Raw genomic sequence first — 19,841 nt, 5'->3', positions numbered from 1 at the left:
GTCAGGCTCCCGTGCCGAAGCTGGCTCGTCAGGCTCTCACGCCTCAACCGGCTCGTCAGGCTCCCATGCCTCAGCCGGCTCGCCGACTCCCATGTCTCGACTGGCCAGTCAGGCTCGCCCAGGTGGGACGCCGGGTGGCGCCCCTAGAGAGGGGGGGGGGGTACTGTCACACCTGCTCCCGCACCCCCTCCCTGGCACTTTTGGGCGCCAGGCTGCCCATCATTATTCACACCTGTCACCATCGTTATGCGCACCAGTGTGTCTTTGGGCTCACCTGGACTCCATTACTTTGGTGATTGCCCCTCCTATATCTGTCTGTTCCTCGGTTTGATCCCCGTGTCAGCACTATTGTCATTATGTTTCCCCTGTCTAGACGCTGTCCTTGTTTCATGTCGGTTATTTTTTAAATGTTCACTTCCTGTACTTGCTTCTCGTCTCCCAGCGTCTGTCCTTATAGATGGCTTGGCAAAATCAAGTGGGAGTGAGTTCCAGATCATAGGGCCTCTATAGATCATTCCCCGGGTCTAAAGTAATATCCCAATGCCCCAGGGCAGTGATTGGGGACATTGCCCTGTGTAGGGTGCCGTCTTTCAGATGGGACGTTAAACGGGTGTCCTGACTCTCTGAGGTCATTAAAGATCCCATGGCACTTATTGTAAGAGTAGGGGTGTTAACCCCGGTGTCCTGGCTATATTCGCAATCTGGCCCTCAAACCATCACGGTCACCTAATAATCCCCAGTTTACAATTGGCTCATTCATCCCCCTCCTCTCCCCTGTAACTATTCCCCAGGTCGTTGCTGCAAATGGGAACGTGTTCTCAGTCAACTTACCTGGTAAAATAACGGATAAATAACTAAAAATAAGAATTGGGAATTGGTTTGTTCTTGAATATGGGTGACGTAGCTGTTTGTCTGTTTCTTGTTTAGTAGTTATGGAATTCATCTGGCTGTAAAATAGTTTTTACAACAGGGCCAGAAGCCACAGCCTTTAACATTTGCCTCCAGTGTAGTGGCATGAGGGAGAAGTAGGGGCGTGTAGGTTCTCAATCCATGTCCATTTCTTATTCCCCCCCCAAAAAAATGTAATTTAGATGTTTTTTGTGTGTAATTACCCTTTAATTGCTCATCTAGCAAGAAAGGAATGTGTCGGTCTAGCAATGTTTCTGCTGTTAGGCAGTAGAACATGTCATGACAGAGTTTGCAAAAACAATTGCAGTTGGCACCCAATTGATACCAACATTCATGATATAGCCTACTGTAGTTCTGTCAGGTAAACCTCATTTGAAATGTACATTTAATTGTGAAGGTTATGGGGAAAGTCTTTCTGTTTTACCCACAAGACACCGGTTATCATTAACATCGCTACCATGGCGACGTACGGTAGACAAAACGTGCTAACCAAACAGACAGACAGGAAGTATTGCTGGAAGTTCATTGGCAGATGTTGTGTTGCGTTTTGCTTTTTAAGAGAAACAGTGGCCAACCAGGGTTGGGATGATGTCTATTTGGCTTTGATTGGATAGTAGCCGGGAGCTTTGTGTTTATAACAGTTTGCGATGGAACACATGAAATAATGCATGTACTTTGAGAATTGATTAGCAAATACTCATAGGTGGGCTGTTCGAATTACATGTTGGACACCCCTGGTTTAGGTCGATTCTGTCGCTGTAGATCAGGTTGCTGTGGACGGTCAATGAGGTCTAGAGGTAGATTCTGTTGTTGTAGATCAGGTTGCTGTGGACGGTCAATGAGGTCTACAGGTAGATTCTGTTGTTGTAGATCAGGTTGCTGTGGACGGTCAATGAGGTCTAGAGGTAGATTCTGTTGTTGTAGATCAGGTTGCTGTGGACGGTCAATGAGGTCTAGAGGTGGAGTCTTTCTAATAATTTCTAGACAGTTCACAGTTTGTTTGTGTGTTTGTGTGTGTGTGTGTGTGTGTGTGTGTGTGTGTGTGTGTGTGTTTGTGTGTGTGTGTGTTTGTGTGTGTGTGTGTTTGTGTGTGTGTGTGTGTTTCATCCTAATTTGTGATGTCCTGTTCCTCCTCTCCACCTTTTCCTCTCCTTTTCCCTTGTTAAGAGAGGAGACACACCTCTAGACCAGACACCCCACAGTCCAGACACACCTCTTGACCAGACACCCCACAGTCCAGACACACCTCTAGACCAGACACCCCACAGTCCAGACACGCCACAGTCCTGACACCACACAGTCCGGACTCCAGACACCACACGGTCCGGACTCCAGACACCACACGGTCCGGACTCCAGACACCACACGGTCCGGACTCCAGACACCACACGGTCCTGACTCCAGACACCACACGGTCCGGACTCCAGACACCACACGGTCCGGACTCCAGACACCACACGTTCCAGACACCACACGGTTCAGACACCACACAGTCCGGACTCCAGACACCACACGGTCCGAACTCCAGACACCACACGGTCCGGACTCCAGACACCACCCGGTCCGGACTCCAGACACCACACGGTCCGGGCTCCAGACACCACACGGTCCGGGCTCCAGACACCACACGGTCCGGGCTCCAGACACCACACGGTCCGGGCTCCAGACACCAAACGGTCCGGGCTCCAGACACCACACGGTCCGGACTCCAGACACCACGCGGTCCGGACTCCAGACACCACACGGTCCGGACTCCAGACACCACACGGTCCGGACTCCAGACACCACACGGTCCGGACTCCAGACACCACACTGTCCAGACTCCAGACACCCCACTTTCCAGACACCACACGGTCCGGACTCCAGACACCACACGGTCCGGACTCCAGACACCACACGGTCCAGACTCCAGACACCACACGGTCCGGACTCCAGACACCACCCGGTCCGGACTCCAGACACCACACGGTCCGGGCTCCAGACACCACACGGTCCGGGCTCCAGACACCACACGGTCCGGGCTCCAGACACCACACGGTCCGGGCTCCAGACACCACACGGTCCGGGCTCCAGACACCACACGGTCCGGACTCCAGACACCACGCGGTCCGGACTCCAGACACCACACGGTCCGGACTCCAGACACCACACGGTCCGGACTCCAGACACCACACGGTCCGGACTCCAGACACCACACTGTCCAGACTCCAGACACCCCACTTTCCAGACACCACACGGTCCGGACTCCAGACACCACACGGTCCGGACTCCAGACACCACACGGTCCAGACTCCAGACACCACACGGTCCGGTCTCCAGACACCACACGGTTCAGACACCACACGGTCCAGACTTCAGACACCACACGGTCCGGACTCCAGACACCACACGGTCCAGACTCCAGACACCACACGGTCCGGTCTCCAGACACCACACGGTTCAGACACCACACGGTCCAGACTTCAGACACCACACGGTCCGGACTCCAGACACCACACGGTCCGGACTCCAGACACCACACGGTCCGGACTCCAGACACCACACGGTCCGGACTCCAGACACCACACGGTCCGGACTCCAGACACCACACGGTCCGGACTCCAGACACCACACGGTCCGGACTCCAGACACCACACGTTCCGGACTCCAGACACCACACGGTCCAGACTCCAGACACCACACAGTCCAGACTCCAGACACCACACAGTCCAGACTCCAGACACCACACAGTCCAGACTCCAGACACCACACGGTCCAGACTCCAGACACCACACGGTCCGGACTCCAGACACCACCCGGTCCGGACTCCAGACACCACACGGTCCGGGCTCCAGACACCACACGGTCCGGGCTCCAGACACCACACGGTCCGGGCTCCAGACACCACACGGTCCGGGCTCCAGACACCACACGGTCCGGGCTCCAGACACCACACGGTCCGGACTCCAGACACCACGCGGTCCGGACTCCAGACACCACACGGTCCGGACTCCAGACACCACACGGTCCGGACTCCAGACACCACACGGTCCGGACTCCAGACACCACACTGTCCAGACTCCAGACACCCCACTTTCCAGACACCACACGGTCCGGACTCCAGACACCACACGGTCCGGACTCCAGACACCACACGGTCCAGACTCCAGACACCACACGGTCCGGTCTCCAGACACCACACGGTTCAGACACCACACGGTCCAGACTTCAGACACCACACGGTCCGGACTCCAGACACCACACGGTCCAGACTCCAGACACCACACGGTCCGGTCTCCAGACACCACACGGTTCAGACACCACACGGTCCAGACTTCAGACACCACACGGTCCGGACTCCAGACACCACACGGTCCGGACTCCAGACACCACACGGTCCGGACTCCAGACACCACACGGTCCGGACTCCAGACACCACACGGTCCGGACTCCAGACACCACACGGTCCGGACTCCAGACACCACACGGTCCGGACTCCAGACACCACACGTTCCGGACTCCAGACACCACACGGTCCAGACTCCAGACACCACACAGTCCAGACTCCAGACACCACACAGTCCAGACTCCAGACACCACACAGTCCAGACTCCAGACACCACACGGTCCAGACTCCAGACACCACGCGGTCCAGACTACAGACACCACGCGGTCCAGACTCCAGACACCCCACGGTCCAGACTCCAGACACCACACGGTCCGGACTCCAGACACCACACATTCCGGACTATTTTTTTTAAGAAATACCCTAATACAGACAGTAACACAGATGGCAAACGATCCAGACAGTAAACAGACAGACTATATAGCCTCCGCATTGACTCTGTACCGTAACACCCTGTATATAGCCTCCACATTGACTCTGTACCAGTACACCCTGTATATAGCCTCCACTTTGTCTCTGTACAAGTACCCCCTGTATATAGTCTCCACATTGACTCTGTACCGTAGGACCCTGTATATAGCCTCCACATTGACTCTGTACCGTAACACCCTGTATATAGCCTCCACATTGACTCTGTACCGTAACACCCTGTATATAGACTCCACATTGACTCTGTACCGGTACCCCCTGTATATAGCCTCCACATTGACTCCGTACCGTAACACCCTGTATATAGCCTCCATGTTGACTCTGTACCGTAACACCCTGTATATAGCCTCCACATTGACTCTGTACCGTAACACCCTGTATATAGACTCCACATTGACTCCGTACCGTAACACCCTGTATATAGCCTCCACACCGTAACACCCTGTATATAGCCTCCACATTGACTCTCTACCGGTACCCCCTGTATATAGCCTCCACATTGACTCTGTACCGTAACAGCCTGTATATAGCCTCCACATTGACTCTGTACCGTAACACCCTGTATATAGCCTCCACATTGACTCTGTACCGTAACACCCTGTATATAGTCTCCACATTGACTCTGTACCGTAACACCCTGTATATAGCCTCCACATTGACTCGTTACCAGTACCCCCTGTATATAGCCTCCACATTGACTCTGTACCGTAATACCCTGTATATAGCCTCCACATTGACTCTGTACCGTAATACCCTGTATATAGCCTCCACATTGACTCTGTACCGTAACACCCTGTATATAGCCTCCACATTGACTCTGTACCGTAACACCCTGTATATAGCCTCCACATTGACTCTGTACCGGTACCCCTGTACATAGCCTCCACATTGACTCTGTACCGTAACACCCTGTATATAGCCTCCACATTGACTCTGTACCGTAACACCCTGTATATAGCCTCCACATTGACTCTGTACCGTAACAGCCTGTATATAGCCTCCACATTGACTCTGTACCGTAACACCCTGTATATAGCCTCCACATTGACTCTGTACCGTAACACCCTGTATATAGTCTCCACATTGACTCTGTACCGTAACACCCTGTATATAGCCTCCACATTGACTCGTTACCAGTACCCCCTGTATATAGCCTCCACATTGACTCTGTACCGTAATACCCTGTATATAGCCTCCACATTGACTCTGTACCGTAATACCCTGTATATAGCCTCCACATTGACTCTGTACCGTAACACCCTGTATATAGCCTCCACATTGACTCTGTACCGTAACACCCTGTATATAGCCTCCACATTGACTCTGTACCGGTACCCCTGTACATAGCCTCCACATTGACTCTGTACCGTAACACCCTGTATATAGCCTCCACATTGACTCTGTACCGTAACACCCTGTATATAGCCTCCACATTGACTCTGTACCGGTACCCCCTGTATATAGCCTCCACATTGACTCTGTACCGTAACACCCTGTATATAGCCTCCACATTGACTCTGTACCGTAACACCCTGTATATAGCCTCCACATTGACTCTGTACCGTAATACCCTGTATATAGCCTCCACATTGACTCTGTACCGTAACACCCTGTATATAGCCTCCACATTGACTATGTACCGTAACACCCTGTATATAGCCTCCACATTGACTCTGTACCGTAATACCCTGTATATAGCCTCCACATTGACTCTGTACTGGTACCCCCTGTATATAGCCTCCACATTGACTCTGTACCGTAATACCCTGTATATAGCCTCCACATTGACTCTGTACCGTAATACCCTGTATATAGCCTCCACGTTGACTCTGTACCGTAACACCCTGTATATAGCCTCCACATTGACTCTGTACCGTAACACCCTGTATATAGCCTCCACATTGACTCTGTACCGTAACACCCTGTATATAGCCTCCACATTGACTCTGTACCGTAATACCCTGTATATAGCCTCCTCATTGACTCTGTACCGTAATACCCTGTATATAGCCTCCTCATTGTTATCTTACTGCTGCTTTTTAATTATTTGTGTATTTTCTTAAAACTGCATTGTTTGTTAAGGACCTGTAAGTAAGCATTTCACTGTAAGGTTTTATTCGGCGACATTGTGACAAATAAAATGTGATTTAGATGTGATTTAGGCCCAGTAAGCCTCTTCTCTCTGGGTCTAGACTGTAAACCACCAGACCTTATTAGGCTGAGTGTTGCTAAGTTGTCACTTGAGGCACCAGATAGTTTTTTTTTGTGTGTTTTTTCCAAAGGAGATTTGTAATACATTTTCTAGGATACTGCTGGCGCATGCATAGTCACACTGACACTGACACTGACACACACACTGACACTGACACACACACGGACTCTGACACAGACACTGACACACACACTGACTCTGACACTGACCTCTGACCTGAACGCTGAAAGATGTTTGTTTTTTTCCCCCCTTCAACAACACGCTCTCTCCCTGTAGGCTAAAGGCTCACAAAGGACCAGATAAACTCCAGACGTTTGAATTGATTCAACAACGGCTGATACAGGAGCGAACAGGTTTCAGACCACAAACACCAAGATGTTTGCCTTAGACTAAGCCCTGAAGTGCAACTGTAAAAAGCATTAGTGTTGAAACACACACACTCTCTCTCTCTCTCTGTCTCTCTCTGTCTCTCTCTGTGTCTCTCTCTGTCTGTCTCTGTCTCTCTCTCTGTCTCTCTCTGTCTCTCTCTGTGTCTCTCTCTGTGTCTCTCTCTGTCTGTCTCTGTCTCTCTCTCTGTCTCTCTCTGTCTGTCTCTGTCTCTCTCTCTGTCTCTCTCTGTCTCTCTCTGTCTCTCTCTGTCTGTCTCTGTCTCTCTCTCTGTCTCTCTCTGTCTCTCTCTGTGTCTCTCTCTGTGTCTCTCTCTCTCTCTCTCTCTCTCTCTCTCTGTGTCTCTCTCTGTCTCTCTCTGTGTCTCTCTCTGTCTGTCTCTGTCTCTCTCTCTGTCTCTCTCTGTGTCTCTCTCTGTGTCTCTCTCTGTCTGTCTCTGTCTCTCTCTCTGTCTCTCTCTGTCTGTCTCTGTCTCTCTCTCTGTCTCTCTCTGTCTCTCTCTGTCTCTCTCTGTCTGTCTCTGTCTCTCTCTCTGTCTCTCTCTGTCTCTCTCTGTCTCTCTCTGTGTCTCTCTCTGTGTCTCTCTCTGTCTGTCTCTGTCTCTCTCTCTGTCTCTCTCTGTCTCTCTCTGTCTCTCTCTCTGTCTCTCTCTGTCTCTCTCTCTGTCTCTCTCTGTCTCTCTCTGTGTCTCTCTCTGTGTCTCTCTCTGTGTCTCTCTCTGTCTGTCTCTGTCTCTCTCTCTGTCTCTCTCTGTCTGTCTCTGTCTCTCTCTCTGTCTCTCTCTGTCTCTCTCTGTGTCTCTCTCTCTGTCTCTCTCTGTCTCTCTCTGTGTCTCTCTCTGTCTCTCTCTCTGTGTCTCTCTCTGTCTCTCTCTGTCTCTCTCTCTGTCTCTCTCTCTGTCTCTCTCTCTGTCTCTCTCTCTGTCTCTCTCTCTGTCTCTCTCTCTCTGTCTCTCTCTCTCTGTCTCTCTCTGTCTCTCTCTCTGTCTCTCTCTCTCTCTGTCTCTCTCTCTCTGTCTCTCTCTGTCTCTCTCTCTGTCTCTCGCTCTCTGTCTCTCTCTGTATCTGTCTCTGTGTGTCTCTCTCTGTGTCTGTCTCTTTCTCTCTCTCTCTCTCTTTCGGTCTCCTTTACTGCCTGAAATTGACAAGCAGAGAAAGGCAACGGAGAGTAAGAATCCCTGAAGTAACTCGGGGTCCCATATAATGCCCCTATTCCCTTGCCAGTACACTACTTTTGACCAGGGTCCATGGGGGCTCTGGAAGTATGTAGGGAATAGGGTTCCATTTGGAACATTTGGCCCTTTAGAATTCGATTGGAGAAATGCCTTTTCTGAAACTCAATGACTCACTGAGCTAAACTATTATTGCGTGTGTGTGACTGTGTGACTATGTGTGTGTGTGTGACTGTGTGTGACTGTGTGTGTGTGTGTGTCACCACTCAACAGGCTTGACTGTGCTTGAAGGCTGTAGATGGACTAGTGTAGAGAGAATAGGCAGGTCAAGACAGGCCAGTTGATTGTATGTTGTTGTAAGCCAAGGGGGGGGGGGGGCCTGAGGCTTCTTCAACTCAACAGCCTGGCCTGCCGCAGTATCACTGGCTCCAGATTGGCTTTATCACAAAGGACTCAACAAGACCACAGGCATATGGAAGAAGATTTAGATTACAGTATGGGTTTTGTCTAATGCTGTATCTGAGATGTGTAATTCCATGGTAATTAACTATAAAATCTGTTACATTTTTTTTCTTCAAATTACGGTTTCTCTGTTTTGTTTTCCCAGTTTTTTTTCTTCATGTTTTCAAGATCACACTTTTCTGATAGAAAAAACAACACAATTGAGGAAGAGATGGAGCGTGAGAGACAGACGGAGAGAGAGGAAGAGACAGGGAGAAATGGGGAGAGAGAGAGAGACAGGGATAGAGAGAGACAGGGTGAGAGAGAGAGAGAGACAGGGATAGAGAGAGAGAGAGAGACATGGAGAGAGAGAGAGACAGGGTGAGAGAGAGAGAGAGAGAGACAGGGATAGAGAGAGAGAGAGAGACAGGGATAGAGAGAGAGAGAGAGAGAGACAGGGAGAGAGAGAGACAGGGAGAGAGAGAGACAGGGACATGGAGAGAGAGACAGGGTGAGAGAGAGAGAGAGAGAGAGAGAGAGACACCCTAATTGACAAACAAACAAACCAAAACAAACGAAAAGCTCATGCTGTTGATTTCAAAAAAGCCTTCGACTGTTGGGGGTAAAACTTATGGCATTATAAAATCCATATGCACAAACTTCAAGTGTGCGGTTAAAATTGGCAAAAAAACACACACATTTCTTCCCACAGGGCCGTGGGGTAAGACAGGGATGCAGCTTAAGCCCCACCTTCTTCAACATATTTATCAGCGAATTGGCGAGGGTACCAGAAAAGTCTGCAGCACCCGGCCTCACCCTGCTAGAATCTGAAGTCAAATGTCTGCTGTTTGCTGATGATCTGGTGCTTCTGTCACCAACCAAGAAGAGCCTACAGCAGCACCTAGATCTTATGCACAGATTCTGTCAGACCTGGGCCCTGACAGTAAATCTCAGTAAGACCAAAATAATGGTGTTCCAAAAAAGTTCCAGTCGCCAGGACCAAAAATACAAATTCCATCTAGACACCGTTGCCCTAGGGCACACAAAAAACTATACATACCTTGTCCTTAACATCAGTGCCAGAGGTAACTTCCACAAAGCTGTGAACGATCTGAGAGACAAGGCAAGAAGGGCATTCTATGCCATCAAAAGGAACATAAAATTCAACATACCATTTAGGATCTGGCAAAAAATACTTGAATCAGTTATAGAACCCATTTGCCCTTCATGGTTGTGAGGTCTGGGGTCCGCTCACCAACCAAGAATTCACAAAATGGGACAAACATCAAATTGAGACTCTGCATGCAGAATTCTGCAAAAATTTCCTCCGTGTACAACAAGGGGACACAAAATATTGCATGCAGAGCAGAATTAGGCTGATACCCGCTAATTAGCAAAATCCAGAAAAGAGACGTTAAAATCTACAACCACCTAAAAGGAAGCGATTCCCAAACCTTCCATATCAAAGTCATCACCTACAGAGAGATGAACCTGGAGAAGAGTCCCCTAAGCAAGCTGGTCCTGGGGCTCTGTTCACAAACACAAACACACCCCACAGAGCCCCAGGACAGCAACACAATTAGACCCAACCAAATCATGAGAAAACTAAAAGATAATTACTTGACACATTGGAAAGAATTAACAAAAAAACAGAGCAAACTAGAATGCTATTTGGCCCTACACAGAGAGTACCCAGTGGCAGAATACCAGACTACTGTGACTGACCCAAAATTAAGGAAAGCTTTGACTATGTACAGACTCAGTGAGCATAGCCTTGCTATTGAGAAAGGCCACCGTAGGCAGACATGGCTCTCAAGAGAAGACAGGCTATGTGCTCACTGCCCACAAAATGAGGTGGAAACTGGGCTGCACTTCCTAACCTCCTGCCAAATGTATGACCATATTAGAGACACATATTTCCCTCAGATTACACAGATCCACAAAGAATTCGAAAACAAACCCAATTTGGATAAACTCCCATATCTACTGGGTGAAATACCACAGTGTGCCATCATAGCTTGTAAGTAAGGGCTTGTAAGTTACCATTTCATGGTAAGGTTGAGTTCGGCGCATGTGACAAATAGCATTTAATTTACATCCCATATTTATGTTGATATTTGTTTATTTCACTTTTGTATATTATCTACCTCACTTGCTTTGGCGATGTTAACATATGTTTCCCATGCCAATAAAGCCCCTTGAATTGAATTGAATTGAATTGAGAGTGAGACAGGCAGACATGGAGCGACAGGGAGAGATGGAGCGAGAGAGAGAAATCTAATCAAATCAAATTTATTTGTCACATACACATGGTTAGCAGATGTTAATGCGAGTGTAGCGAAATGCTTGTGCTTCTAGTTCTGACAATGCAGTAATAACCAACGAGTTATCTAGCTAACAATTCCAAAACTACTACCTTATAGACACAAGTGTAAATGTATAAAGAATATGTACATAAAGATATATGAATGAGTGATGGTACAGAACGTCATAGGTAAGATGCAGTAGATGAGTAATGTAGGGTATGTAAACAAAGTGGCATAGTTTAAAGTGGCTAGTGATATATTTTTACATCAATTCCATCAATTTCCATTATTAAAGTGGCTGGAGTTGAGTCAGTGTGTTGGCAGCAGTCACTCAGTGTTAGTGGTGGCTGTTAAACAGTCTGATGGCCTTGAGATAGAAGCTGTTTTTCAGTCTCTCGGTCCCAGCTTTGATGCACCTGTACTGACCTCGCCTTCTGGATGATAGCGGGGTGAACAGGCAGTGGCTCGGGTGGTTGTTGTCCTTGATGATCTTTATGGCCTTCCTGTGACATCGGGTGGTGTAGGTGTCCTGGAGGGCAGGTAGTTTGCCCCCTGTGATGCGTTGTGCAGACCTCACTACCCTCTGGAGAGCCTTACGGTTGTGGGTGGAGCAGTTGCCGTACCAGGCAGTGATACAGCCCGACAGGATGCTCTCGATTGTGCATCTGTAGAAGTTTGTGAATGCTTTTGGTGACAAGCCGAATTTCTTCAGCCTCCTGAGGTTGAAGAGGCGCTGCTGCGCCTTCTTCACGATGCTGTCAGTGTGGGTGGACCAATTCAGTTTGTCCGTGATGTGTACGCCGAGGAACTTAAAACTTACTACCCTCTCCACTACTGTCCCGTCGATGTGGATAGGGGGCTGCTCCCTCTGCTTTCCTGAAGTCCACAATCATCTCCTTTGTTTTGTTGACGTTGAGTATGAGGTTATTTTCCTGACACCACACTTCGAGGGCCCCAGTGTTGAGGATCAGCGGGGTGGAGATGTTGTTACCTACCCTCTCCACCTGGGGGCGGCCCATCAGGAAGTCTAGTACCCAGTTGCACAAGGCGGGGTCGAGACCCAGGGTCTCGAGCTTGATGACGAGTTTGGAGGGTACTATGGTGTTAAATGCTGAGCTGTAGTCGATGAACAGCATTCTCACATAGGTATTCCTCTTGTCCAGATGGGTTAGGGCAGTGTGGTTGTGATTGCGTCGTCTGTGGACCTATTGGGGCGGTAAACAAATTGAAGTGGGTCTAGGGTGTCAGGTAGGGTGGAGGTGATATGGTCCTTGACTAGTCTCTCAAAGCACTTCATGGTGACGGAAGTGAGTGCTACGGGGCGGTCAGTGGCACTGTATTGTCCTCAAAGCGAGCAAAAAAGTTATTTAGTCTGTCTGGGAGCAAGACATCCTGGTCCACGACGGGACTGGTTTTCTCTTTGTAATTGACTGTAGACCCTGCCACATACCTCTTGTGTCTGATTTATTAAACTTACAGAATGAAAATAATTTCAGCAGAATGAAAATCTAAATGTTATGATATTTAGTCAACTAATAGTAGAGAATGTTTGACCAGAACTCAAGCCTTTTTTTGCTTATTTCTAAATTTTAGGAAAAATGTATATTTAAACTTAATATAAAAAAAACTATATAGGTTTTAATTGTACACCTCATGGGAGGAGTGCCTATGAACTTCAGATGGTGTTGGTTCATGGGTCCTTTTACACGGAACTTTAACACTCCTTTATGTTCAATGACACACATTTGAAATGCGTAACTCAAGGTCATTTATAGTCTAGTTAGGAGTTCATTATAACATTGCAAAGTCTTATCTTTTTTTCTCTCTTTCTCAGATAGTGAAGAGGTTTTTCCTCTTAGACAGCAAAGCATTAACAGGCCCAGCCAATTCAGGGATTGAATTGCATTCCTATAGAGACATGAGCAAACCTCAACTCTGGTTAACGCCGAGACTACTCCCTTGGAAGAGGAGGGGTGTGTGTCGGGTACGTTGAGCAGAGGATCAAGTTGAGAGGCATGGGCCTGATCTGGGTGTGAACAAACCAAAACCGAAATTGAATTGCATTCCTGTGGACGGAGGATTTCCATGTACATTTGTACTGGAATGTGACTGGAATCGACTCTGGTCAGGGTTTAGACGAGCAGGCAGGGGTGGGGTGGGGGGGGTATCGCCAAGGGCCTGATCTGGGGGTAAACAAACATTAGACAGACTGAGCGGGAAGCATGGGTGGCTTAGGGGGGTCAGATATCTCACTCGACACACACACACACACACACACACACACACACACACACACACACACACACACCCACAGACACACACACACATATACACACACAGAACCAAAAGACAGGGTGCCCTCGGTTGTGTCAGCAAGGGGTCTTCATGTAAACAATATGGTTTAGAGACCACCCTAGGGAGTTGTAGTGACTAGTCCAGGGAGTTGTAGTGACTAGTCCAGGGAGTTGTAGTGACTAGTCCAGGGAGTTATAGTGACTAGTCCAGGGAGTTGTAGTGACTAGTCCAGGGAGTTGTAGTGACTAGTCCAGGGAGTTGTAGTGACTAGTCCAGGGAGTTGTAGTGACCAGTCCAGGGAGTTGTAGTGACTAGTCCAGGGACCAGCCCAGGGAGTTGTAGTGACCAGCCCAAATCAAAAATCAAATCAAATTTATTTATATAGCCCTTCGTACATCAGCTGATATCTCAAAGTGCTGTACAGAAACCCAGCCTAAAACCCCAAACAGCAAGCAATGCAGGTGTAAAAACTCCCTAGAAAGGCCAAAACCTAGGAAGAAACCTAGAGAGGAACCAGGCTATGTGGGGTGGCCAGTCCTCTTCTGGCTGTGCCGGGTGGAGATTATAACAGAACAGTGACCAGCCCAGGGAGTTGTAGTGACCAGCCCAGGGAGTTGTAGTGACCAGCCCAGGGAGTTGTAGTGACCAGTCCAGGAAGTTGTAGTGACTAGCCCAGGGAGTTGTAGTGACTAGCCCAGGGAGTTATAGTGGCTAGTCCAGGGAGTTGTAGTGACTAGCCCAGGGAGTTGTAGTGACTAGTCCAGGGACCAGCCCAGGGAGTTGTAGTGACTAGACCAGTTAGTTGTAGTGACCAGACCAGGGAGTTGTAGTGACTAGACCAGGGAGTTGTAGTGACTAGTCCAGGGACCAGCCCAGGGATTTGTAGTGACCAGCCCAGGGATTTGTAGTGACCAGTCCAGGGAGTTGTAGTGACTCGCCCAGGGAGTTGTAGTGACCAGTCCAGGGAGTTGTAGTGACTAGACTAGGGAGTTGTAGTGACTAGACCAGGGAGTTGTAGTGACTAGACCAGGGAGTTGTAGTGACTAGACCAGGGAGTTGTAGTGACTAGACCAGGGAGTTGTAGTGACTAGACCAGGGAGTTGTAGTGACTAGACCAGGGAGTTGTAGTGACTAGACCAGGGAGTTGTAGTGACTAGACCAGGGAGTTGTAGTGACCAGTCCAGGGAGTTGTAGTGACCAGTCCAGGGAGTTGTAGTGATCAGTCCAGGGAGTTGTAGTGACCAGTCCAGGGAGTTGTAGTGACTAGTCCAGCCAAGGAGGGTGGGTGGAGGGTCAGCCAATTTATGTTCAAAGGTTTAGCCTAGCCAATTATCTCCCTTACTTCCTTTAAATTGAACACTAGAGCTGAGGGAGGAGGAAGAGGGGGAGGATGAGGAGGAAGAATAGGAGAAGGAGGAGGGTAGATTAGGCCTAATTTTGTTTGACTGGAGGATGTTTCTCTTAGTCTCACGGCTGTTCTCTTCTCGTGCGGAGTGCTAGCCTGTGGATTCATCATGTTTCTGTGCTGGAAGTTTCACTATAAACTAGCAGCACTATGTTTATATGCTGTGTTACTAATACTAAGGTGTCTGTAATGAAACTGTCATTCAGGTTCATGAGTTCACCTCAACCACTTCCACCCAAAATATTTTCTGAAAATACTGAACATTTCCTCTGTATATGGGTGGACACCATGCTTGTGTGTGTGTGTGACTGTATATGTTTGTGTGTGACTGTGTGTGTGTGTGTGTGTGACTGTATATGTGTGTGTGTGTGTGTGTGTGTGACTGTATGTATGTATGTGTGTGTGTGAGAGGGGAAGGAGGGGGGGGGGTGGCGTGTTGGACCCTGCCCCCCCACACACACACGCTGGCTCTCCTAGTTTTCACTCCCACTGTAATTCCATTGCCTTTCCAATACATTCCGTCTCTTCGCTCATCCTCCTAGTGCAGTTGTATCTGCAGAGGGTAGAAAAACAGACCGCTCTGGTGTTTCATATCGTCAGTCCTAGGTGGTGAGACATGAACTCACCTACTGTCTGGCGCCCAATCCCTAGACCCACAACAGATTACTGCACACAGAGACGAGACAACATCCCCTCCCGTTTCAGCTGTTTCTGCCCACTGTGTAGCTGTCAACAACCCTGTTAGAATTCAGGGGAGATCCGTGGAGACGGTTCGTAGTGAAAGGATAACTCAGGGGGGATCCGTCAAGACTGTTTGTAGTGAAATTCAGGGGAGATCCGTAAAGACAGACTAGCCTACTCTTAGTCTATACTAGTACTAGCCTATCACCTGATTGGTTAGTTGAGGCCAGTTACTTAACCTAATCATCACTTGTTGCTCTGTACAGTGAGATATTGTGTTACTGTTTAAAACAAAACAAGTCAAATCTTTTTTTTTAACGAGTTGGCTAAAGTGGAATAGTTTCATTACAAACACCTTCTCTCAACCACAACTACTTTAGTTTCCTGTCTTCCACAACTCCAGTCCAGAGACAGATATTCTTTATCTAAAGACTCCCTCCGTTATTGCTGTCCCTAATGTGGGTGCTGGTAAAGTAAACACTAAGAAGAATGCCATGCGTTGTGTCCTCTCTGCCGATGGGTCACAATGGAACCGGTCGTAGTTCTGATCCCTCACAGATATGGCTGATATGTAGTCTAGAATCTATAGCTGTTGAAATTTCAAACTTTTCAACAACAAAAAATCCAAATGAACATTTTTTTTTAAATATTTGTACTATAATTCACTACAAAACAGTTAGACCTAACAGGCTGGGTGGTGATTATCTTTCCTTCGGGCTTCTCAGTGGGGAACCGTCACGCACCTGACATATTTAGGAGTTTGTGCTTGGTGACTGTGGTGCGATCATTATTGTTTCAGATTTCTTTCCTATGTTAATCTGTTATTCTTTCTCATCTGTTTTTAATTAAAAAAATGTTACTTGACAGATCTATTTCTCCTCGTCCTCTCTTCCAGAAAGCCACGAGGGACTCCCTCAGCGGGTACAGGAGCGGTTGAGGGAGCTGCTCCGTGTTCTCAAGTCTGTCATCGGCAAACACCAGACCCTCAACTCTGTAGACATCCTCAGGGCTGCCGGCACCGTCATCACTAAGGTCAAAGGTTAGTATCCTTTCATCCGCACATCTTTTCTTTAAATATATATTTAAAAAAAAGATTAAATAACAGCCCTTTTTCAGGACCCTGTCTTTCAAAGATAATTTGTAAAAATCCCAATAACTGCACAGATCTTCATTGTAAAGGGTTTAAACACTGTTTCCCCATGCTTGTTCAATCAACCATAAACTATTAATGAACATGCACCTGTGGAACCGGTTGTTAAGACACTAACAGCTTACAGACGGTAGGCAATTATGGTCACAGTTATGAAAACTTAGGACACTAAATAGGCCTTTCTACTGACTCTGGAAAAACACCAAAAGAAAGATGCCCAGGGTCCCTGCTCATCTGCGTGAACGTGCCTTAGGCATGCTGCAAGGAGGCATGAGGACTGCAGATGTGGCCAGGGCAATAACTTGCAATGTCCGCACTGTGAGACGCCTAAGACAGAGCTACAGTGAGGCAGGACAGACAGCTGATCGTCCTCACAGTGGCAGACCATGTGTATCAACACCTGCACAGATCGGTACATCTGAACATTTCACCTGCGGGACATGTACAGGATGGCAACAACAACTGCTCGAGTTACACCAGGAATGTACAATCCCTCCATCAGTGCTCAGACTGTCCGCAATAGGCTGAGAGAGGCTGGACTGAGGGCTTGTAGGTCTGTTGTAAGGCAGGTCCTCACCAGACATCACTGGCAACAGCGTCGCCTTTGGGCACAAACCCAACATCGCTGGACCAGACAGGACTGGCAAAAAGTGCTCTTCACTGACGAATTGCGGTTTTGTCTCACCAGGGGTGATGTTCGGATTCGCGTTTATCGTCGAAGGAATGAGTGTTACACCGAGGCCTGTACTCTGGAGCGGGATCGAGGTGGAGGGTCCGTCATGGTCTGGGGCGGTGTGTCACAGCATCATCAGACTGAGCTTGTTGTCATTGCAGGCAATCGCAACGCTGTGCGTTACAGGGAAGACATCCTCCTCCCTCATGTGGTACCCTTCCTGCAGGCTCATCCTGACATGACCCTCCAGCATGACAATGCCATCACAGCCATACTGCTCGTTCTGTGCGTAATTTCCTGCAAGAAGAGCCCAGATCTCAATCCCATTGAGCACGTCTGGAACCTGTTGGATCGGAGGTTGAGGGCTAGGGCCATTCCCCCCAGAAATGTCTGGGAACTTGCAGGTGTCTTGGTGGAAGAGTGGGGTAACATCTCACAGCAAGAACTAACAAATCTGGTGCAGTCCATGAGGAGTAGATGCACTGCAGTTCTTATTGCAGCTGGTGGCCACACCAGATACTGACTGTTACTTTTGATTTGTGACCCCCCCACTTTGTTCAGTGACACATTATTCAATTTCTGTTATTCACATGTCTGTGGAACTTGTTCAGTTTATGTCTCAGTTGTTGAATCTTGTTATGTTCATACAAATATTTACGCATGTTAAGTTTTCTGAAAATAAACTCAGTTGGCAGTGGAGGACATTTCTTTTTTTTGTTGCTGAGTTTATATTAGTTTTTTATCTCTGATCTGAGCATCATTCTGACCTAGAATGCATCTCCCTCGTGTTGACACTGAGAGGTGCTTCAAGAATATGCTCAGAATGCGGAAAGGGAACCAAGAAGAAGGAATCGTCATCACCATGGAAACAAGGCATCCTGTCAGGTGTTTGACCTTTTAGTTCTTCAGTTCATTCACTAGACCCTCAAGTAGTGAATGTCACTCTAGTGCAGAGGTATTCAAAGTCAGGGTCGTGACCCAGGAACTGCAGTGGGGTCACCCCCCCCCCCCCCCAAAAAAAGATACTAAAATGTTATAAATTGGAACCAAAAAATAAGAGTACACATTATTGTATGGGACAATATATACAAACGTTTTTGAGAAAGATCATTTAAATAAAATAAAAATACATTTTTTATTGAGTAACTGTATTTATTGATTTCTTTTCATTTTGATGAGAGATGAAAATGTAATGAATTTAAGATTATTTGTTGATGTAATAATCAAAATGTACCGATTTTTAAGGTCATTAGATTTGGGGAAAATGTCTTTAGACATTCTGATGGAAGAAATGGGCTGAAAAAGTTTGAATACCAGCTGCTGTAGTGGAAATATCAAGGAGAGCAAGAGTTGTATTTGACAATGAATCAACTTTATTGTTCTTTCACCTTTTAAATCAGTCTTCTATTACAAACAGTTCTGAATCCTGGCCACTAGGAGGTGAGTTGTGTTTGGTTCTGCTTGGACATGGGGGACACATGGGGGACACATGGAGGACACATGGAGGACACATGGAGGACACATGGGGGACACATGGGGGACACATGGAGGACACATGGAAGACACCTGGAGGACACATGGAGGACACATGGGGGACACATGGAGGACACATGGAGGACACATGGGGGACACATGGAGGACACATGGAAGACACATGGAGGACACATGGAGGACACATGGGGGACACATGGGGGACACATGGAGGACACATGGAGGACACATGGGGGACACATGGGGGACACATGGGGGACACATGGAAGACACATGGAAGACACATGGAGGACACATGGAGGACACATGGGGGACACATGGAAGACACATGGAGGACACATGGAGGACACATGGAGGACACATGGAAGACACATGGGGGACACATGGAGGACACATGGGGACACATGGAAGACACATGGAGGACACATGGAAGACACATGGGGGACACATGGAAGACACATGGAGGACACATGGAAGACACATGGAGGACACATGGGGGACACATGGAAGACACATGGAGGACACATGGAGGACACATGGAAGACACATGGAGGACACATGGAGGACACATGGAAGACACATGGGGGACACATGGGGGACACATGGGGGACACATGGGGGACACATGGGGGACACATGGAAGACACATGGGGGACACATGGAGGACACATGGAAGACACATGGAAGACACATGGAAGACACATGGGGGACACATGGAGAACACATGGAAGACACATGGAAGACACATGGAAGACACATGGGGGACACATGGAGAACACATGGAAGACACATGGAAGACACATGGGGGACACATGGAGGACACATGGAGGACCCCGAACTTACAGGAAGAAAACAAAAAACAAAAAAAGTCCAACAGAACACACATGACCAACCAGTTGAGAATGCT

The 19,841-nt window shown here is 48.2% G+C and overlaps 1 protein-coding gene across 1 annotated transcript in view; it reads left to right on the top strand.

Moving 5' to 3' along the window:
• LOC139387053 (rho GTPase-activating protein 29-like) overlaps window positions 1–19,841 on the top strand; it is an 88,198-nt gene that overhangs the window by 8,393 nt on the left and 59,964 nt on the right. Inside the window, exon 2 of the mRNA XM_071133032.1 lies at window positions 16,517–16,660. Within this exon, the coding sequence (XP_070989133.1) occupies window positions 16,517–16,660 (144 nt within the window). The remainder of the gene's footprint in view (window positions 1–16,516; window positions 16,661–19,841) is intronic.

The sequence above is a fragment of the Oncorhynchus clarkii genome, chromosome 28 (assembly GCF_045791955.1).
Source record: "Oncorhynchus clarkii lewisi isolate Uvic-CL-2024 chromosome 28, UVic_Ocla_1.0, whole genome shotgun sequence".
NCBI classification, from domain to species: Eukaryota; Metazoa; Chordata; class Actinopteri; order Salmoniformes; family Salmonidae; genus Oncorhynchus; species Oncorhynchus clarkii.
The sequence above is the reverse complement of the archived record's forward strand: the minus strand, read 5'-3'. Positions and strand labels throughout refer to the sequence as shown.